At 37.6% G+C, this 24,144-nt stretch overlaps 2 protein-coding genes across 2 annotated transcripts in view; both read left to right on the forward strand.

Moving 5' to 3' along the window:
* Positions 1-15,919, forward strand: part of LOC145981210 (uncharacterized) — a 40,524-nt gene extending 24,605 nt beyond the window's left edge. Inside the window, exons 4-7 of the mRNA XM_083114344.1 lie at positions 2,862-3,026; positions 5,984-6,112; positions 11,216-11,422; positions 15,715-15,919. Coding sequence (XP_082970470.1) covers positions 2,862-3,026; positions 5,984-6,112; positions 11,216-11,422; positions 15,715-15,919 — 706 coding nt within the window. The remainder of the gene's footprint in view (positions 1-2,861; positions 3,027-5,983; positions 6,113-11,215; positions 11,423-15,714) is intronic.
* A 4,188-nt stretch (positions 15,920-20,107) lies between these two features.
* Positions 20,108-24,144, forward strand: part of LOC145984359 (uncharacterized) — a 41,730-nt gene continuing 37,693 nt past the window's right edge. The window contains exon 1 of the mRNA XM_083118014.1: positions 20,108-20,208. Coding sequence (XP_082974140.1) covers positions 20,191-20,208 — 18 coding nt within the window. The 5' untranslated portion in view covers positions 20,108-20,190. The remainder of the gene's footprint in view (positions 20,209-24,144) is intronic.

Raw genomic sequence — 24,144 nt, forward strand, 5'->3', positions numbered from 1 at the left:
CAAGTGACACGTGTCTCTTGGAAACCAACTCTAAGAAGTAGATGCAACCTTTCAAACCGAAGTGATATGAGAATGTGCATGTGTCACTAGTCCTGGCCTATTTTCTCAGGGAGTTTTCATACCAAAATGCTGGAAGTAAACTCTCAGTAATCACTTTAGCCTTTCAAACCAAAGTGGCACAGGCTACACATGTTGCTTGCATATCACTTGGATTTGGCCTCCCCGATGGTGCATTGGTAGCGTCGTCGTCTTGTAATCAAGGGGTTCCGGGTTTGATACCCGGTGGAGGTACAAGTGGTTTGGATCCCACTTTAAACTGTAGTCCCAGTCCCAATTAGCCTTGCTGTGCATAAAGTGGACTTAAAACACCAAATCAATCAATCAATCATATCACTTGGATTGGGCCATTTTCTCAATGTTGTGCATCCTGTCACCTTGGTCTGTTGTTCGTACATGCACATAGACTAAATGACCCCTATCACTTGTCTCTTTGATGTGTCTCTCCACCCCTCTGTCACATGTTGCTCTGGTTTGAATTAATGCTCTCTATACTTAAGGGAAATTCCATTGTCACAGGTGGGACACATAGACTACATTTTTTATATTAAAGTAACTATTCTATTGATAGTTAATCAACATTTTTCTTACAGTTTTTACAGTTTCTGTTCAATGAAATATGAAACTTAGCACTGTTGATTAAACATGATTACCCCTAAAATACTTTCCCAGATTTGTAGTTTGCAAGTAATGTTGTGTGAAGAAAGCCTTTTTGATTCAAGGTTTCTTTTATAAATAAGAATGGGCCTCCATAGTGGCATGAAGTAGTGATGTTGCTTTGTATTAATCATTGGATCTGATATTCAATCCCCAGTGGAGGCACAGTGTTTCGGATCTCATTTCAAAATGTAGATCCAGTCCAAGTTAAATAGAGTTTGGTGGCTCAGTTGGTAACGCATCTGACTACCATGCTAAAGGTCCCGGGTTCGATCCCTGGCCGGTTCAAATCCGGGAACTTTTCTAACGATGGAAGCGGCCCCGGTGCCCACCCAGCATCGAATAACATGAGTACCTGGGGGAAACCCTGGGGGGTAAAGGTGGTCAGGGGCATGATGCTGATCACATCACCCCCACTTACGACCGGATCAAGAAAGTGTGGGGTGTTACCCCAACACCCCCCATACGCCTTCATGGCGTGGTGCTAAGCACAGGGGTGCACTTTACCTTTATTTCCTTAACATTTCTGTCAAAAGTAATAGTGAAGATAATGTTTTTGTCTGAAATGATCCTTACAAATGCCAGAGTAACATTCCACAAACTTCAGAAAATATTTCTCACTGATTATGTAACTTAAATCATGTGGCACTGAGAAGTCATTCTCCTTGTGTGATGTAAACTTTTTTGTTCATGGTTCCGAATGTTTCAAGATACTTCGCAAGTTTCGTGGTACTGTTAGGAAGTGGTTTAGTGTGGTGCAAACAATTTTGGAAGGAAGGTCGAGGCTTGGCGTAACTAATTAGCACAGTTAAAAGCTTCACTAAATGAACAGCCATGACATTAGGTAGGTGCAAGAAGTTCATGCTGTTGCCACATCTGCACCCAACCCCATGTGTTCGGAAGTTTATCAGAACGAAAGATCTCATTTTAGAGTTGGTGTTTGTAATCCATGTGATACAAACTGACAGTATTTGCACGAATGTTCAGGGATGACAACTTCATTCAGAATAAAAGAACAGCATGCTCTTTTCCTATATGATACTAACACCACATTTATTGCAACACACGACAAAACTTTGATTTGTTTGACTTTTAAATAACTCTGCATAAATAACTAGCCTAACACTAGGAGTGACCAGGAGAAAAAGGTTACAAAGGCCATAAATTTCAGTGTAGTTGTAATAGTGTCAGGTACGATCATGTTAGTATTGATACCTAGAGGCATGCAAAATTTGTTTTTGACGAAAACATGAAATATGAAATAATATGCTGTAATGTTCATTTTTCATGTTTCTGAAAGGTGTGTGGTGCATTTTCCTATCCTGTTTTGTCACGAAATAATGCTAAATGAACTGCAAAATGCGAAATATACTCTTAAACACGAAATTTACCGTTTATATACCGACATGAAGTCTGAAGTATCCTGTGAGTTATGCAATTCACAGAAAATTGATTAATTCTGCTGTAAATATTTGATAAGTAAAAATTGACCCCTTAACACAGGAATAAACTTAATACTCTGGTAACTACATAAATGTGCTATTAGAAGAGATAAGTTTATTTTGTGTAATAAGTGCAGTTTTTAAATCAAATTTAGGATTATATTCACAATTTTAAAACCAAAATGTCATCTTATATAGCACTTTTGATGTGATTATTCACGGCTATAACACCGAAATGTTATTTACCGCTTTTGAACCCGATATCGACTCTTGTTTTTGTACCGAAATTTTGCTTTTTGTTTACGAAAAATATGTGCCTCTAAGTATTATAAATGTAATTCATCAGTGCAATTGACCTATGACCTTAAATTTTTGACCTCTTAGCACCATTGTCATTTTATTTTCTAGACATTTAAGTACTATGGCTATGCAGAGATAGAAGTGTGATAAAATAATGTAATAAATGTTAAGCATACCTGTAATCTGTTTTCTGAACTTTCATGCTTAACTCTGACCTTCAGGAATGGAATGGAATGAAATTTACATTGTTCGGTTTAAGGTTCATTGCAGGTTACTGCAGACATATTCCTTAACATGTTGACACTTACGTTTTTATAGTTCAAGCAGAAAATCATTAAAGTATGTGGAATGTATAGAAAATATTCCAGCTATTAACAAATATTTCATTGCTCTTATTTCTTACAGGTCAAACAAGCACTTCTTGTTGTTTGAAAGGGTTAGTGTAAATAAGAGTGATGCATTCTTTTCTGAGCACTTAGTAAGTGGTGCCGACAGTGATGTCATCAATGAACAGATTCCTGAGATCCAGCAGACATCTTCATCCCTCCCAGATCCTAGTCACACTGATGAGTAAGATTAACAATTATATATATTGATAGAACTCTTTGATGATTAGAATTCTTTTTACATTCAAGGGTGGTGAAAAAGGAAGGTTTACAAAACTTGTAAATGAAAGGGTAGTGTTATAGTGTAGAGGGGTGAAAGTCAGGGTGGCTACTCACTGGGAATTCCTGGAATTATTGGCTCCCGGAATTATGCGTGAATTTTACTCTGTAGATGTGAAAAATTGCAATTTCTATTAATCCACATGAATTCGTACATTCCAAATGCCCTGAAGGAAGTTTTTCACAGTTTAGGTTTTATTTTTATCTAGGAAAGAAAATAAAAGAAAAAATGTGTGGAAAATAAACAGAATTCTTTCAATCCGTTTACTTTTAGTGTCTATTTGACAGGCAGCACAGATTTTTGGAAGATAAGATATCATGAAGTTGATTAGGTAAATTTAAGTTTGAAATTCTTATACAATGAACAATATTTTGTAGATTTGTATATTCCATAACATTTTTGACTTGTGTTTATAGATGTATTTCAAGTCTGAATATGTGAAATGGCAAATGTAAACTCCCCACCTTCAATTAAGTATTGAATTGAAATCCTGTATGAGGACATGCATTACTATAAAGAATTATCACTTCACTGCATAGAAAACTTCATTCTTTCCTTTTGATAGCCCCCACAAATGCTTTAGTGTCTGGCAGTAAGCATCAACATTATGTATTAGCTATTCTACAAGGAAGACATCAGACACATCTTCAAGGGTGTAAGGGGTGCTCCTTCCACGTAGTGCACCCAATAGTCAACCTCACTTCCACATAGTACACCCTGGACTGCAGACTAACGAGGCTCTGGCAACTGGCCCCATGGCCAGTATAATTTTGTTTGTGTTCTGTGTTTTGTCCTTCTTTGTGCTGAGTGCTCCTTTACAGCCTCAGCTTTTAACGAAAGTCAGAAGATTTTAATATTTTATGATTTCAGTTCTGCAACGTTCGAGTTATGTGTAAAGATAAGGGGCTGGACCTCGTATAATGTGCAAAATAGTCTTCGTGCTGGTGCACCCAAAATTTTAAATTCAAATCAAAGACACATCTTCAGTTTTAGAAAATTTCCAGAATAGTGATAGGTTATTTTAGATGAATTGTAGTCTCATCAAGGGGCAGACACGCCTATCGAGTTGATTTATCTTGCATAGAGCCATTGTTTGGAAAAACTCTCAGCCTACCAAAATTTGTCTTTATAGCTGTGGTATTTTTTTAGTTGTTGTTTGTTGATATGACTGGCAAGTAAAAGTTTCAGATGTGATAATTTGTACCCTGAATTGTGACAAAATAATTAAAAATTTTAATTAGACTATAAACCTCAATACGAGGGCCACTATTTATATTTTGAGCCTTGGCAACACTTGTTGAAGTTAGGCACGATTTGACTTTTGCACGGAATCGTCTGGCATTATTGACCATAACGTACTTCAAATGTTTTGTCAATAGCTTGATTTGTGTTGTTTATGTTGCCTTGGAGATTGTGCAACAACAATAAAATGGAATTAACTCGTGAACATTTTCGTGCGATGATTTTTTTACGATTTTCGACATGGATTATCAAGACAAGAGTGCATCGATCAACTTACTTCCACATTTGGCGATGAAGCCCCATCCTTTGCCACTGTGAAACGCTGGTATAACGAATTTAATCGTGGCCCCCATTTGCGAAGGTCGTCCAAAATCAGTTGTTGTTCAAGAAAACATTGATGCTGTGCAAAACCTAATGCTGAAAGATCGTCATGTGACATACTGTGAGATTGAGGCAACCATAGGCATTAGTTCCACCAGCATATATAAAATATTACATGATCATTTAGCTGTGAGAAAGGTATGCTCTCGTTGGATCCCACACAATTTGACAAAAACTCAAAAAGACGCTCGCGTCAATTGGTGCAAACAAATGCTCAATAAATACAATCGTGGTGCTTCAAAAGACGTATATAAGATTGTAACAGGTGACGAATCATGGATATATGAATATGAGCCGGAACGTAAACAGCAGTCGACTGTATGGGTGTTTCAAGATGAACCCAATCCAACAAAAGTTGTTCGCGCTCGAAGCACATCGAAACAAATGGTCGCCTGTTTTTTCTGGAAAACTGTGCCTTTAGAGGAACGTAGAACGGTCAACTCTGAATGGTACACAACAATTTGTTTGCCAGAGGTCTTCGGTCAAATACGGAAAACAAACAAACTCCGTCGGATCATTCTTCATCAAGACAATGCCAGCTGTCACACATCTCATCTAACAACCGACTTTATGAACAGTCAAAAAATCGAATTGATGGGTCATCTGCCGTACAGTCCTGATTTGGCACCCAATGACTTCTTCTTGTTCCCGAATGACAAGAATAAATTGCGTGGACAACGATTTTTGTCGGCGGAAGACGCCGTTGATGCGTTCAAAAACCATATTATGGAGGTGTCTCAAGAAGATTGGAAAAACTGCTTTGACAAATGGTTCGAACGAATGCAAAAGTGTATTGACCATAAAGGAGAATACTTCGAAAAACAATAAAGCAGTTTTCAATGCCAAATTCCTGTTTTTTCATTGTTAGGTTCAAAATATAAATAGTGACCCTCGTATGTATGTGTTGTTTGAATTTTCATGTTCAACTCTGCCCTTCAGAACTCACTACTTTATTAATACATTCAATTTCCTTTTATTTTTAAATTTAGTTTATCATGGATGAAGATTGTTAAATGTAATATGTTTTGGTTTGGTTTGAGTTGGTGTTTTAAGTCCACTTTATGCACAGTAAGGCTAATCGGGACTGGACCTACGGTTTAAAGTGGTATCCAAACCACTGTGCCATGTACAAAAGTAATATGGAAAATAATATATATTAATTGTAAAATTAAAAATGAAAGAATGTATAAAAACATTTTCAGCTATTAACAAATATTTACTTGTTATTCTATTTACAGGCATGAGAAATCCCCCTCCTCTGCTCAGCATGAAGTAAATTGCATGGAAAGGGTGGAGAAGTCTGATCCGATTGAAGACAATGAGTCTGTTGTGGATTCATTTCAACATGGGGCAAAGTTATCCCATGGGTAAGATTAATTTTTATTGCAGTTTTTCTTATTGCTTGCATTTTCTTTTCTTCTATGCCGGCCCCTGTGGCAGAGTGGTTAGCACATCATGCTATGATGCCAGGGGTCCCGGGTTTGAATCCTGGCCTGGGCATGGATTTTTGTGCATGTCCATTCATCATATCATCACTCATTTCTATCTTCACAAATTAGCCAAAAGTGGCACTAAAAGCAAAGTAAATGAAGCAAATCAATCAATTGTCTGCTATGGTTTAAAACTAAGCCGCGCATCAGGCCAACCTTGCAACAACTTTTCGCACATGTAGATCCAAATGTGTGCGCAGAATATAGTTCTGTTGAGACGGGTTCTATTCCGACATAACTGCATACTTGCAGAGAAACAGTTAATTAATTTGTAATATGTAGACAAAATAATATATACATTAGCAGATATGTACCTGATCGGTTGCAATCATTGAGCAGACGAACTTGGAACCACAGATCGCCAACTAACCTGTTGGTAGCGTTGAATGTGCACTTGAACTCAAGAGCAAGTCGAGGTGGACTTGAAGACGGTTGTAGTATGCTTGGAATCGCCAATCCGTCTGACACCAGTGTTGCAGACCGTACTATTTTAGCCCTACATTTATCATGATTCATTGCTAATCAAGCTGCACAGCAACGAGAATGGCTGAATCGAGGTCTCCTGTTGAGCACGCGGTTTTGCCCAAATGTTACTTTAGGCAGCATTCAAGAGGGAAAGCTCTCCAAAGTCAAGCCAAACAAGTTGTTTAAAATGTATATTCATCCTTAAGGCAACAATATCCGGATAAGACAGGACATGAGATGATGAGCATGACATCGGTGTTGACATTTACGTGGCGAAGAGTGTTTTTTTGTCAACGGGTGATATGAAAACACCAAGCAAGAAGAGGCCCCTTGCTAAAGGAAATCGTTCAAGAATGGTGGTGTTGGATGATTTCTCCAAGCGACTTATTCGCCAGAAAGTACACGAGTTTTACCTTCGCAATGAACTTCGAACTTCAAAAAAACTGCCGCAGGCAATAAGAAGCGAGATTGTTTTACCACCGATGAGCGCTCGAACTGTGTGTCGGGTGTTGAATGATTTGGGTTCTGAGTTTAGGAGGAAGAAACGATCATCTGTGTTTCTGGAGAGGGAAGATATTGTTGTTTGGTGACACAAGTATCTCCGTGCTATAAGAAGGTACCGCCGCGAAAAGAAACATATTTATTATTTGGACGAGACATGGGTCAACGCGGGACACACTTTGAATAAAGTGTGGGAGGATACCAGTGTGCGAAACCACCGCCAGGCTTTCGTTGAAGGGCTGAGCACTGGATTAAGGCAGCCGACTGGGAAGGTGGGGGGGGGGCGGGGGAGGCTTATTGCTACACACATTGGCAGCAACGAAGGCTTTGTTGAAGATGCTTGTTTACCTGGCAACTCTGCAGGGCCCCAACTACCAGTTCCGTCTCTTTCTCCTCACACCGATGATACTACGAAGTTAGCGAAAATTTTGAATTTTTCTACTGTCCGGGGAATGTTTCCTTTTACCTTCTTTGATTTTTATGTATAGCTCTTCCTTCTATACTTGGGGAGGCCCTCTCTTGCTCTCTCTCTCTGGCAAGTTAAATTTGCAACAACTTGTCACATGTTGAGACTGATTTATTTCAATCTTTATGTATTTTGGAAACAAAACTGTTATTTAATTTGTAATGTAAAGTAAAAAAAAAAAAAAAAAAAAAGTAAGTAAAGTGTTGCCCTGTGCATAGCACCACGCCATGAAGGCGTATAGGGGGTGTGGGGGTAACGCCCCACACTTTCTTGATCCGGTCGTGAGTGGGGGTGATGTGATCAGCATCACGCCCCTGACCGCCTTTACCCCCCAGGGTTTCCCCCCAGGTACCCATGTTATTCGACGCTGGGTGTGCGACAATAATGTAGACAAGAAAATACATATACAGTAGAGTCTCACTTATCTGACATAAACGGGCTGGCAGAATGTCGGATAAGCGAAAATATCGGATAAAAGGGAGGTGTTAAGAAAAACCTATTAAATGTCAAACTAATGTTATAATTTTACATGTTACGAACCTAATACAGAAATTATGTTTTACACCAATACAGAAAAAAATAACTGGAAAAATAATCTTACAGTTACAGAATTGTCTGAAGTTAAACACAGTACGTACGTAGAATCAGTAGAAACTAAAAATAGACTACACTCAAGCTCGCAACTTGCAGTTCTTTTGCGGATTGATTATTTTTTTCTTCTGGTGGTATGTCGGATAAGCAAAGGTCGTATAAACGAGACACTACTGTATTATCAAGTATGGATCTGATTGGTTAAGAGTAACTGAGCACATGAACTTTTAACCTTAGATTTGCCATCTGGATGTGGGGAAACAATAGTGAAACCCAAGAGGGAATCATGCTTTATAATCAGGGGAATTGAACACAGAAGCAGAGACTAACCAGTGGTGCCAACTGTGTTGTATTAACCACAAGTTTGAGTGTGGAAGATGGTTGAAGTTACTAAAATTTGTGCAAAACTAGTTCTCTGGCATTTCTAAACCTGAGGCTTTGTCACAGTAACATGTCCTTCTCTCTGTCCCTAACTTTGGCATTTTATTCAACTCTCAACCATCCTTACCGATTTTTTTCAGGTCTGTTAATATTGTCATTCTATCTTTGTCTTGGTCTTCAAACAGGTCCCTTACCATCAGGTTTCCAAACAGTGATCCTGTAAACATGTCTGTCTTCTTCCATGCATATTTTGTGCCCTACCCATGCCATGGAGGTCTTCATTACTCCATTCTTGTAATAATTTCATGAGTGATTATTCATGATTCAAGATTATTTAAAAACAAGGAGCAGATTACAAATCTTTACTTTGGGCACACTGTTAAAGATACAAACATGTGCTAAGCATCATCATAGAGAGTAAGGATCATGTGCCCACTGTAAAGATTTGCAATCTGCTGCTTCCTTTTGAATAACCCTGTATAGATTATGCAATTCAATACATATTAGTACTGCATCAGTCAAAAAGAAATGGGAATAAACAAAGTATATGTATATTTATACACATTTAATTCTTCTTGAAACATGAATTAGATGTTACATTCATTCATAATTTAGAATGAGAATTTAAAGAATCATGAATGTGTTTCATTTACATCATACAAATATATTTTTCAATAAGTTGATTCACTCACTATTTGAAATTATAAATCTTATTGAAATGAAGTTCGATATAAATTTTGTTACCTGGAGCTTTAATGAACATGCTTCGAAACTAAACATTCATTTTGTGTTTGGTTCATACAGGGTTATTATAAACTTTGCAGAAGTATAGAAAAACTCAAAAAGTTTTTTTGTGACATATTACAAGTGCTCTATACGTTCCCCCTAACAATTCTGCAAATACCAAGTTGATAATCAAGTTCTTCCCACACTCGATGAAGCATATCCCTATCAATCCTTTGGAAAGCACTGTTGATGCGAGCTCTTAGTTCTGTTAGGTTTGTTGGTAGCGGAGGCATAAACACTCTATCCTTCACATAACCCCACACAAAAACCTCGCATGGGGTTAGGTCCAGAGAGCGTGGAGGCCATGACAGGAATTGCTGATCATCATTCCCACCACGACTGATCCATCGGTTTGTCAATCTCCTGTTTAGGAATTCATGAACATCGAGATGGAAGTGGGGTGGAGCACCATTTTTTTGGAAGATGAAGTTCACACTGTCTGTTTCCAATTGTGGCATGAGCCAATTTTCCTGCATGTCCAGATACACGTGTCCTGTCACGGTCTGTTCTGAGAAGAAAAAGGGGGCCATAAACTTTACACCGTGAGACTGCACAAAACACTTTAACCTTTGGTGAGTTTCTAATGTGCTGCTTGACAGCGTGGGGACTCTCTGTCCCCCAGATTCACACATTGTGTCTGTTCACTGCTCCATTCACAAAAAATGTTGCTTCATCACTAAAGATGAGTTTCTCACAAGACCCATATTCTTCTTCCATAAGCTGTCGCAACTGTGCCGAAAATTCAAAGCATTTGATTTTGTCATCAGGCGTCAGGGCTTGCAGTAATTGCAAGCAGTAAGGCTTTTGCTTCAATTGTTTCCGTAAGATCTTCCAAACGGTAGGCTGTGGAATGTTCAGCTCTCTGCTTGCTTTGTTCGTCGACTTCTGTGGGCTCAACCGATTCTTCAGTCACTGTAGGCCGACCAGTTGATTTTCCCTTACAGAGGCATCCTGAAGCTGTAAATTGTGCATACCATCACTGAATGGACTTGGCAGTTGGTGGATCTTTGTTCAACTTCGTTTGGAAGTGTCGTTGCACTGTTACGACCAACTGATGTGAATGAAACTCGAGCACAACATAAGCTTTCTCTCAGCCTGTCGCCATATTGAATGAATGCTCACTGCTGCGCTCTCATGGCAGAAATCAGAAGCGAACCTGCATCACAAAAAATCTTCTTGAGTTTTTCTTTACTTCTGCAAAGGTTTTTGACAATATGTCAAATAATAAAGCTACCGTTAATTTATGAAATTGGGTCAATCATTTATAATAACCCTGTACATTGATACACATGTAGCAGGAAAAGAAATAGACGACTACTAGTACTACTAAGAGTCCAGGTGTCAGAGCCTTGCGAGTCTGCCAAATGCAGTTCAGAGTGATTTAATAGATAGAGCAAGACTCTTCTTGAATACAGCTTCAGTTTTTGTCTTAACTGGCCTTTTTAGGATTTTTTTATTAAATAATAAAGGTTAAGAAAAATGAAAGGAAGGTCATGAAAATTGAAGACTTTTGGATTTATTATTTTGGTAGAGACACTTATAATAATAATAATAATGGTATGGCCATGCAAGACAATCAGCACAAGATCACAAAACCATTTGAATTAACTTTATGTCCACCATTTATTTTCAACGTAAAAAGCTCACGCTGTGGCATAAACACCCAAAGTAAGACAATGCATGCCAATGTGGCAACAAAGAAAACAAGTGCCTTCATACTTTACAATATAGAATATACAAAGTAAATTTGGCCACAAACATGTATCTAGGTTCTATTCTTTTCTTTACAGAACTTGTGAGGATTCTGGTGCTGCGGATTCAGAGTGTTCTATTGGGAGTGCCCAGACTGTGGTGTTCGTCCATGACAAGTCCACGTGTGCTTCCAGTTCAAACACGAAAGTATCAGAAGTGGTTCCTCATGACAATGAGAACACAATCACAGCCGAAACATCACATCAGAAGAATTTTAAAGATATAGATGATTTGCCTCCCAATGGGTAAGATTAACAACAATGTTATTAACTCTAGAACTCTACAACTAGAAGCATGCATATTTAGTGTTTGATAAAAACATGAAATTGGAAATTCCACACTTTAAGGTTCATTTTTTTTAAAAGTGTGAGATGCCTTTTCCTATCATATTTTGTCACAAAATGGTATGAAATTTACTCCAAAATGTGAAATAATTAAAAAAAATATAAATAAAAATATATCATAAAATACTTACATTTCATGAGTATCTTTTTTAAGAAAGAACGACGTTTCGGGATCCAACTGTTCCCTTGTTCCGGTTCTCATTTTAGGCCAGTATGATCACTACGAAGACACATCAATTAAGACAAGGATAGAGGAAATAGGTAAAACTGGATATGAATGGATAAAACGTTTATTCTATACCAACACGTAAAACTTCATGATCTATTCCTTTCCTTAAAAACTCCCAACTATTAAAAAGGCCCTTAAAACTTTCACACACCAAACATGTTAAAACCTTTCACAAGGCTATGCTTGCCCTCATGATGTACGTATGGGTTGGGAGTTTGTAAGAAAAGGAATAGATCATGAAGTTTACGTGTTGGTGTAGAATCAATGTTTTATTAATTTATATCGAGTTGGTATAGAATCAACGTTTTATCCAGTTTTACCTATTTCCTCTATCCTTGCCTTAATTGACGTGGTTTTTTAGTGATCATACTGGCCTAGAATGAGAACGTGAACAAGGGAACAGTTGGATCCCGAGACGTCGTTCTTTCGTAAAACAGATACTCATGAAACGTAAGTATTTTATTATATATTTTTATTATATACTTTTATATATATTTTTTAATTACATAACGTGAGTAAAATGCTTTGAAAATAAATGTGAAATAAACTCCTTAACACCAAATTTAGTTTCTATATGAACGTGGCACTTTCTGAAGTCTAAATTATCCTGCGAGTTATGCAAATCATGATTTTGGGTAATAAGAATTATAGTTTTATAAAATCAAATTTAGGGTTATATTCACCATTTTAACACTAAAATGACATTTTATATACTGCTTTTGATCTTTAAATATGTCCAGTGTTTGTACCAAAATCGTGATCATTTATTCACCATAAATGTGTGACTCTTAAGTATAAGTTATTTATTACAATGCTATGCTTGAAGCCAGCTTTGCAGCAACTTTTCCCATGTCGAGATTGAAATATTCAGGCAAAATGTAGTTCCGCTAAAGGTTAAAATAGCTATTTCTTTTACTGGGAATGTTTAAGAAAACACTTCCCCATGTGCAAAATTATGCTCAAATACCCCAAAATGGGGTAAAACATCACTTTTCATCAAATTGTGTTGAAACGGTCACTTTTAAAACTTTTTTTAAAGTTTTCAAAATCTTGATTGTCATTTATTACATCCAGGCATCTAATGCACGTCAAGCCAACCTTATAGGCTGACCAGCAGGCCTAGATAGACCAAAAGCTTGAAGGTGAGTGCAATGGTCACAACACTCAGCCAATCAGAGGCCTCCTTGACTGTCATCATGACAGAGGCCCATTTCCTTTATTATGCTGGGAGTGTTCTCTCGCCTTAGTCTTTAAGGTGTTTTCAAGTAAGAAGGGTGTGAAGTCTCGTGTGCCTACATTGTTCATACAGTAACAAACAAGAACTGTTTGGTTAGATTAGTCCATGGCATTGGTCCAAATTAGCCTCCCACAAGAACAGAACACTAAGTAACATACCGTGATGGCCCACATTTTAACAGATTATCCTCCCAATCCACCAAATATAAAGTCAGCTATAATTTATCAACCCATAAAGCAACAACAGCTGTGCAGCTCCATCGCTGAGCACCATTCGTGACGGCAAATTCCCAGATCCCCAATGAGATCAAGGGTTCGATTGTGCAGAGGCACTGGTCGTGGAAATAGTGTTAGACTTTATCTTAAATTTTATGCCCGAAATAATATGTGAAACTGCAGTGACATGAGGAAATCTGTCAGTCACATCCAACTCTTTTTTTTTTATTTCATTGATTTGAATAGTTTCATAGGAACAATCAAAACCTTTTCATTAATACTAAGGATGGGACAGATTAATTGGAACTCTATCAATATCAGCCAATAGGCATATTGGTGTATCAGTAAAATTACTTATTATTTTACTGATCTGATATATCTATAAACATCTCATTATTTAGTGCAGAATTCTGTCTTTTTTTTCTTCTTGTAATCAAATTCAAAAGCGGTAAATAATATAAAATTTCGGTGTTATAGCGGTAAATAATCACATCAAAAGTGGTATATAAAATGACATTTTGGTTTTAAAATTGTGAATATAATCCTAAATTTGATTTAAAAACTGCCCTTATTACACAAAATAAACTTATCCCTTCTAATAGCACATGTATGTAGTTACCAGAATATTGAGTTTATTCCTGTGTAAAGAGGTCCATTTTAGCTTCTCCATGCCCTTTTTTTTTAAAAAGTAAGTGTTTTAATATGCAACTTTTTTTGCGCTGCAGTCACCTCGAAACACACATTTATTATTGAGGTCAATGAACCATTCAGGTTCTTCAAGGACCATTTGGATTTTTTTTTGCAGATTGGTTGATATCAGTAGCAGTAAATTTTGTCACTACTCTATCAGTATTGACCAAAGTTTCATATCAGCCTGTCCCTAATTACATAATAACGAGGCTGGCCCCTGTGGTGGAGTGGTTCGCATGTCACGCTATGATGCCAGAGGTCCCGTGTTTCAATCACAGCTTGGGCATAGATGTTGTTTGTGAGTGTCCATTCGTCAATTTTATCATATCATCACTCATCCCCATCTTCGCAAATTAGCTAAAAGTGGCAAAAAGCAAAGTAAACTAAAGCAAATGAAAATAAAGAAAACCTAATTACATAATACCTACAGAGTGATTACAGAAGAAAATGACAATCTTTCCATCATTGGTATAATATTTGGTAAATGAGTAGATATTTTAGAAAAAGTGTTAAAGCTTCTCACCAAACTGTTTAAAGCTAAACCAAGAATTATTTTTGCCTTTTTAAAATTAACATTTGATATAAATTATCTGTCAGATGTTTGGGGGGGGGGGGGGTAGATAATAGATAGGGCCACATATTTATGGTGAATAAAAGATCAAGGTTTCAGTACAAATCTCTGCACCTTTCATGATTAAAGGCAATAAATTGGCGTTTCCATGTTAAAAATGATGACTGAAATCCTAAATTTGATATACCCAGTACACAAAATAAACCTTTCATTTCTGATAGCGCATTTATGTAGTTATGAGAGTATTAAGTTTATTCCTGTGTGAAATAATGCATTTTTACTTCTCCAATTTTTACATCAACAATTTTTTCCATAATTTTGCATAATTCATAGGACAATTCTAGAAAGAGTTTTCAATAAATAAGCTCTAAATTTCATGTTTAAGGATTTATTTTGCATATTGCAGTTCATTTCACATCATTTCATGACAAAACATGGTAGGAAACATACCTCACACCTTTCAAAATCATGAAACATGAACGTTACAGCATTTTATTACACATTTTATGTTTCTGTCAAAAATGAAATATGCATGTCTCTTATAACATACTATAGCTATTGGAAGTGGAACAATATTTATTTACACTTCTATATGCTTGTATTTCTTAATTCTCATTTCACTCTATTTTTTTCTGGAGAACATGGCAGATTCTACATAAGTTGCTGTGCTGTTTTGAAAGAATAATTTTTAAATAGATCATTGTGCATGAAACTGATTCAGATACCACATAACAAATACTGATATTATGGCTCTCACACTTGATCTCCTGCAAGAACCTCGCAACTTTGCAAAATGTTTCGAGAGAAGGTGAAAAATCGTGGAAAAACATGCATTTACATATGGCTTCTCTTTGCTGTTGGAATTATTTCATACACCATAATTTTTTTGGGGAGGGTTAAAATTTTGGAAGACGTGCATGGTATACACCCATAAGTATGGTACATTTTATTTTCTTAACACAATAATGTTGTATTTTCATGGTGTACTTTGTTCTTTAATTGAAAAATTTGTGAGAAAGGTTACAAATTGTCATCTTATGCCAATTTGCATTATTTCAGTGTTTTGACTACATGAAAAATGTGTTTAGAAGATGCCATTGTACATACATGAACACTTTTTTGCAACAATTATTTTATTTTATTTTATCACATTTGCAAAGAAAATAATCAAGGTCACTATTTATAGATTATAAAATATACAAAGAAATTGAGCCATTAACAGCTATTCACTTCCTATTCTCTTCTTTACAGAATGGACAAGAGTGCTGATGATGATGAAGTTTCTAGTAGTTGCAGCAGCATTCAAACCATTGTGTCTGTTCACATGTCAGTTGATGATGAAAATTTGACTTCATTAGGTACCTCTGAAGTATCTGAAGAGACAGATTGGGATACTAATTCTCATCTTGCTGCATCCTCAAATGGTCAGAGTGATGGGCAAATGGATGATGGGTAAGATTAATAAATATATTACTTACTTAATTATTACAAGCCTTCACCTGTATTATCTATTATTTGGAATGGTCTAAGTAACTGAATATATCATCATGTGAGAACAGAGGAACATAGCTCCGAAAATGTGGTGTTCAGGTTTTTTTTTTTTTTTTCACTTTGAAGAGATCTGTTTGGAGTCAGATCGATGTATCTCTCTCCATCTCTTCTCTTTAACAGTAAAGTGGAGTCATGTATCTGCAACTGACTGTTTTTTTGAGGGATACGCCCATCCATCTGACTTATGATTCCCCATGTAATTTACCTCTATGTGGACAGGGGTGTGTGTAAGGGGTGCTTCTTCCACATAGTGCACCCAATAGTCAACCTCACTTCCACAGAGTACACCTTGGACTGCAGACTAACGAGGCTCTGGCCCCATGGCCAGTATAATTCTGTGTCATCCTGTGTTTTGTCCTTATTTATGCTGAGGGCCCTTTTTAGCCTCAGCTTTTAACCAGGGTTAGGAAATTTTAGTTTTCAGACATGCTTTTTTTGTTATAAGGGGCTGGACCCCATATAGTGTGACGGGTGCAAAATAGCCTCAGTGCTGATGCACCCAAAACTTTTAATTCAATTTCAATTATCTCTATGTGGGAAGCAAGTTACATGCAATAGTCTTACCACACAGTAGATAGACGAACTAAACCTTCATTATCCTCGAGCCATAATACTACATACATTGGTACTGAGAGCTATTGATGTGTTAATTAGAAATTACAAGCAATTATTTTGTACAATTAGACACACAAAATCTTTTCTATTCTTAGTTTATTACAACCAGTGCATTAAATTTTTAACAATTGGAAACAGCTTAAAAATGAACAAGAATTGTAATAAATGTAACATTAACAATTAGATGTAAATAACAACTTGGATTTGGCCTGTCCAGAGGCAGGAAACAGCAAAGGATGATGATGACGACTTGGCCTGCAGTATTGTGTTATCCCCCTGTGTACGAGGATCACCATTTATATTTTGAGCCTTGGCAACACTGATTGAAGTTAGGCGCGATTTGACGTTTGCACGGAATCGTCTGGCATTATTGACCATAACGTACTTCAAATGTTTTGTCAATAGCTTCATTTGTGTTGTTTATGTTGCCTTGGAGATTGCGCGACAACAATAAAATGGAATTAACTCGTGAACATTTTCGTGCGATGATTTTTTACGATTTTCGACGTGGATTATCAAGACAAGAGTGCATCGATCAACTTACTTCCACATTTGGCGATGAAGCCCCATCCTTTGCCACTGTGAAACGCTGGTATAACGAATTTAATCGTGGCCGCCATTCGCTCACAGACGAGATTCGCGAAGGTCGTCCAAAATCAGTTGTTGTTCAAGAAAACATTGATGCTGTGCAAAACCTAATACTGCAAGATCATCATGTGACATACTGTGAGATTGAGGCAACCATAGGCATTAGTTCCACCAGCATATATAAAATATTAAATATAATCGTAGTGCTTCAAAAGACATATATAAGATTGTAACAGGTGACGAATCATGGATATATGCATATGAGCCGGAACGTAAACAGCAGTCGACTGTATGGATGTTTCAAGATGAACCCAATCCAACAAAAGTTGTTCGCGCTCGAAGCACATCGAAACAAATGGTCGCCTGTTTTTTCGGGAAAACTGGTCATGTGGCAACTGTGCCTTTAGAGGAACATAGAACGGTCAACTCTGAATGGTACACAACAATTTGTTTGCCAGAGGTCTTCGGTCAAATACAGAAAACAGACAAATGCCGTCGGATCATTCTTCATCAAGACAATGCCAGCTGTCACACATCACGTCTAACAACTGACTTTATGAACAGTCAAAAAATCGAATTGGTGGGTCATCCACTGTACAGTCCTGATTTGGCACCCAATGACTTCTTCTTGTTCCCGAATGTCAAGAATAAATTGCGTGGACAACGATTTTCGTCGGCGGAAGATGCTGTTGATGCGTTCAAAAACCATATTATGGAGGTGTCTCAAGAAGATTGGAAAAACTGCTTTGACAAATGGTTCGAATGAATGCAAAAGTGTATTGACCATAAAGGAGAATACTTCGAAAAACAATAAAGCAGTTTTCAATGCCAAATTCCTGTTTTTTCATTGTTAGGCTCAAAATATAAGTAGTGACCCTCGTACATATCGAGTGGTCGAGCAGATTTCCTTGCTCGGATATGACGCCTCGAGATACGTAACATGACGTGACATCAGAACCTGCGATGTAATTGTTGCCAACTTTACCGTACAGCTATGAAATGTGAAGGGGTGGGGGGTTATAGACTCAAACATAGCTCTTGAAACTGAGTTTAAAATAATTAACATCACAATTTTGGAGTTATGCTCCTGTGGTTCTCGCACAATGGTTAAATAAATATTATTTTCTTTGCATGTCTTACCACATGCAATATGGAACCAGTTCAGTATAATAGTTCAAAATTCACTGATGGCATTAGCCCCACACCACCAGTTGGATATTTGTTTATCCACACAACAAAGTTGCTAGTGCAGCTGTATCCAAGCAATTCATGATGAATGATCATAATAATTGGTTTGTTCCTTATTGGCAAGAATAATTTTGAACAAGTTGGTCAAGCAAGTTCCCTCCACCTTTTGCGAAATTGTAGAATGAAATAATTTCAGGTTTCCTGTTTTCTTGCTCACCACATGTATTATTGCAGAGAATTATAACCATATTTTGCTTTGGGGTGTAAGATACTATCTGGTTAATTCAAACAGTGAAAATTATTCTTCACAGCTTTTGTGAGGCTACTGGAGTAAATTTCTTATCACTGTCTGACACACTTTTTGCATCTGTAAAAGTGAAAACTAAATATGTATTGCCACCCACCTTTATTCTTCAAATTATTTCAACCATCAAGAGAGACATCAATAGATAGAGAGTAAAAAAATGTAAGGTACAAAAAAAAAAATAGTTTGTTGTTTGTCATACAAAATATATACTACAGTGTCCAATGTACATTGGTTACCCAGATAAGGCTTAAGTGTACAAACAGTTAGCACTGTAATTATCCTGACAAACTTCCATGAGAGTGAAATGGTTGTGAGGACACTAAAATGCCATGCTTTGTTTTAAAGGAAATGAAACAAAAAGTTAAGAACATAACTGAATTTAGTGTGAGAAAAAAGAACAGTGTTCCACTTTAATTTTAGATCATATTTTGAAATGTAGCTCTTTAATGTGTAATATTTAAGTACAGAGAAACAAGTATACTCACTTTTTGTGTGAAAGTTGAAGTTCAAGTTCCAATGAAGATAATGGCAGTGGCCACTGAAATTAATAGAACTACAAATAAAACAGTTTTGAAGAAAAAGTGAGTACTAGTTTCTCTGTATTTATCTACTACCGCATCTCTCATTTCCCAGTTATGAATATGTAATATTTGTTCATTCTTCTCCACCACCTTCACTTAAAGGAGGCAACAGTTCTTATTTCTTAGAATCCTTTTCCGCAAGTGCAGATTCTTAGTTATTCACATCAGCAATCATCTGAGGAGAGAAAGCTCCCAAGGTGAAAAGTAGTACTAATCACTAGAGGCATGCGTATATCGTTTTTGACAAAAACACGAAATTTGAAATAACATATTGCAATGTTAATTTTTAATGTTTCTGAAAGGTGTGAGGTGCGAAATAGGCTCTTAAACACGAAACTTAAAATTTATTTACCAACGTGACACATTCTGAAGTTTGAATTACCCTGTGGGTTATGATCTACCAAAAATATGTGCCTCTACTAATTACCTTTTGACATGCTTGATGCAGAGGTGACAACTAAAACATAATTATTCAGTGAATGCTCTGCTATAAGATACCCTTCTTTAGGAACAGGAAGGAATAAAACTCCCATTGCACTTTTAAGCAGAAATGGACCAATATGAAATTTTGGCTGATATCGATCAAGTACCCATATAAAATTCCAATGGTTTATTGACCTCCTTAATAAGTTATGTTACCAGATGACTACAATCCAAAAGAAGTGATTTAATTAACATTGTGATGCTTGTTTTAATTTTTAAGTTGTTTTACATTGGTGAAGCATGAAATCATTGAAAAATAGTTTTTTTTGTACATGAAATATTTCAACAGTTAACACTTATTATAAATGTCATTCTTTTCTGTACAGATCGGATACAAGCATTCATCAACATGATGACTATGTACTTTTAGATTGGGAAAATAATGAACTCTTTGATGAAGCCACTCGTAACGAAATGCAGGCCATGTGGGAAGTAAGTTGTGATTTGTTTGTTTCATGATTTACATGATTTGTTTTCTACAATGAAAATTTCCTTTAGAATTGTGCATATGTTCACTTCCACCTTATGATTGATTGAATTGTTTTATTTTACTTCGTTTCTTGTGCCACTTTTGGCTAATTTTCGAAGATGAGGATGCGTGATTATATGATGAAATTGATGAATGGGCACCTTCAAACATCCATGCCCAGGCCAGGATTCGAACCCTGGACCACTTCCACCTTATGAACAAGAATACTATATTTTCATTTTATAGTTATGATTTACAGGCAAGGCATAAGAATTTGGTGGGATTGATATTTACCTGAATATTTAATTATTTCTTTAAAATTTTGGCATGAAATTGAGACGTCTTGTGGAGAAGAGTACCTAGCAAGTCTTGTAGATTGTGCACAGACAGACAGTCCTTGATCTTGGGAGGGAAGTAAGAAGCTATTATCTTTTTGATTTTAATTTTTCCTTTTTGGTGATTATCATGTAATTGTATTTTAAAACCAATAGAATTGTGCTATCAGTAAATAGGAACAAGAAAAGACCTTTCTGTAATGAGGGCAAAATGTTATTCAGGAAAGTCTTAATCGATTCTACAGATTCTACAGAACATGCAAAATTATGCCAACCTCTGTGGCAGAGTGGTTTTCATAACATGCTATGATGCCAGGGGTTCCAGGTTCAAATCCCTTCATCATATTATCACTCATCCTTATCACAATTAGCTAAATGTGTGAGAAAAGTGATGCTAATTAACAAAATTCAAAGGAACCATGTAAAACTTCATTGCACAATCAGTTTAACCACATTTCTGGCATCACCATCAGATATGTACATTGCACAGCAGCCAGATAGGTGGCAACATCAAACTTTTTATGTTAAACAATGAGAAAGTTGTGTAGAATAGAGTTTCATCTCCCATGTACCCAGGGGTAGACAAATACAGGGTGCCTGAAAATTTACTGTCTGAATTTTCAAATTCTGTTCAAAAAGTTACTGTGTTAATATTTGACTTCCATTTCCATTTTCATTTCCATATCATGTGTATCATTAAATCAAGTTAATAAACATGCCATTATAAATTTTTTGCACTGTTGCTATGCAAGTTTTGAAATCTGCAATGATATTGTAGTCAGCCATATTTTAAAATGCATTGTATAATTATTCAAACTGACCAGCAGAGCCCCATGTGTGTATGTAGGAAGCCCACTCTGGCTCAAGAATTAATTACCTTTTATCCAGTAAATTACATGTTTTAAGATCACATTTCAAAATGTGTAGCGTTTTCTTAGTTGAATGAATGGTTTTCTTGGTCTGTATATGCCAAAAAAAAAAGGGGGGGGGGTGTTGGTGCCTGAGAAAAGTGGTCTGGCTTCTATAGAATTTTTAGCTTTTGTCTACCCCTGCATATACCCACCAAATCAATATGTTTAAATATAAACAAAAACCTTGTTAATCTGAAGTCCTTTTAGTAAAATATTGCTGAAAATTTAAACCCTTACTAGCAACTTCTAACAAACAAGTGGTAAACGGTTCTGTATGTGATGCCTTTTTTTCCTTTCTGCTTAACCTTTTGCTGCCCAAGGCCTTTTTCACAAGTAAGCCTCTGTTGCCCGAGCCGATTTTGAGTAAAATGCAGAGTTTCAATTAAATGAGTGTAGATCGGAGGCTAATTGCCCTAGAGAGATGAGTGATATACCGTTGTACGCAGAATAAACCAGAGATTCAGACTATATGAAATTTTTGAAAATTCGGCATATATGTGGTGGGGGGGGGGGGAGGGGCTAACTCTCAAAATTCCAAAATTTCGGAAAAAAAAATTTGGTTCCCCCACCCTCCCCCCAAGAAAAAAGTACATGACAGTGTCGACATGCACATGGAAATGATCGCTGACATGTAAGGAACAAAAATATTTGCATTATTATCATATGACCAATGTAACTTGAGTTGTACCCCCAAAAGAAATGGTCGGCACACCACTGATTCAAGCTTCAAAATGCAGCGGTACCTTGAAATGACTTTAGCTCAGACTATTTGCCCTGGAGATATGAACGATATACTGAGAGAGAGAGAGAATAAAAGGGAAGAAGAAGAGAGTTCTTCCTTCTTCCCTCCCACTGTGGGGAGGGAAGCTTGGTTTTCCCTCTTCTCGAGTGGCCCTGTCTGTATTCTCCGTCCATTTCGCGAAGGGACGAGCATATCTCTCTCTCTCTGTCTCACTCCCACCCTTCTCTCTCTCTCTCTATCTGCCCCCTTCTCCTCCTCATTCCCATTTCGAACCCATACCTCCCTCAGAAAAGGAGAGAGACATAGAAAGAATAATCGAGGAGAGAAGGGGGCAGTGGGAGATGAAAGAAGAGTAGGGGCAGTGGGAGAAGCAGAGAAGGTAGAAAGAAGAGAGTGGATGCAAGGCAGAGAAGAGAAGAAAAAACCTTTCATCTCCACCCCAACCCCACCTATTTAGGGGGAGGGGGGTGAGAGAAAAGATAAGAAAAACCGGTTCACCCTCCCCTTTCAGATAAAGAGAGAGAGGAAGAGGAATGTCGGGGGAGGGAGCGGATGAGGGTGTAGTGGAAGAGAAGAGGAGAAGAGTCCAGTGGAGTTAGGAAATCTCTCTCTCTCTCTTTCATTCCACCTTTCACCCACCCTGGGAATCTGCTTTCTTTTCTTCTTGTGAGGAGAGAAGAAAGAGAGGATATGGAGCTTTTTTCTTGCTCCCTTCCCCTCCCCACACCCCCTATACAAATACGGGAGGACGGGGGACGTCCCCTTGTCCCTCAGGGGGGGGGGCATTCCATTCCATACCCCAGCCTCCAAACCTCCTGCCTTTCCCCCCTCCCCACTTGAGAGAGAGAGAGAGAGTTAACAACAACCCTACCACTGCCCCAAAGGCGGCGAGGGACGTGAATACACCCTGGAAGGAGAAAAGCGAGAGAAGGCAGAACGTTAGGTTAGGTAAGTACTTCTCTCCCCTAAAGGGAGAAGCCCGCACACCCACCCACACCCACGAGGAGGGGGAGTGGTGGTCAAACCCCTCCCCCTTAAGTATACCTTGCTTGCCCCTCCCACACCTTTCTCCCTCTCTCTCTACCTGGGAAGGGGGTGGAGAGAGAAGGGATAGATAGCCTTTAGGGGCGGAGGTGCAGGTCGCTGGGGGGAGGAGGCAGAGATTGGTACTTGCCCCCCCCCCCCCCCCTTGGGTACGGCAATCTTTCAACACCACATCTCCTGGCCTTTCTTCCCGTTGTACGCAGAATGAATCACAGATTTAACTATATATAATTTATGCACATTCGGCGTATATATGGAGGGGGAAAGGGGGGAAATCCTCTGAAAATACTTTTTTAAAAAATGGGGTTTTGCCCCCCTCCCCCCCAAAAAAGGGATATGAAAAGTTCAAAATGCACATAGAAATTATTGCTGGCATGTAAGAAAAAGAAAAATATTTGCATCACTGTCGTATGACCAATGTAGCTTGAGTTGTACCCCCAAAAGGAATGGCCACTGATTCAAGCTTCAAAATGCAGCGGTACCTTGAAATGACTATAGCTCAGAAACTAAATGCCCTAGAGATATGAAAGATATACCGTTGTATGCAGAATGAATCACAGATTCAGACGATATAGAATTTATGCACATTCAGCGTACATATGGAGGGGGAAAGGGGGGAAATCCCCTCAAAAATACTTTTCTTAAAAAAATGGTGTTTCCTCCCCCCTCCACCCTGAAAAAAAATGTCAAAATGCAAAATTTATGCAAATTTGGTGTATATATGGAGGGGGAAGGGGGAAAACCCCCAAAAATTATTTTAAAAAATTGTCACTTCACCCAAAAAATGTCCCGCACTTGGGCACAAAACGACACTTACGCACAACATTCACGGACGAAAAGCTAGAACGTAGTGAGAAATGAGCGCCA

The sequence above is a fragment of the Lepisma saccharinum genome, chromosome 2 (assembly GCF_977018435.1).
Source record: "Lepisma saccharinum chromosome 2, izLepSacc3.1, whole genome shotgun sequence".
Lineage (NCBI taxonomy): Eukaryota > Metazoa > Arthropoda > Insecta > Zygentoma > Lepismatidae > Lepisma > Lepisma saccharinum.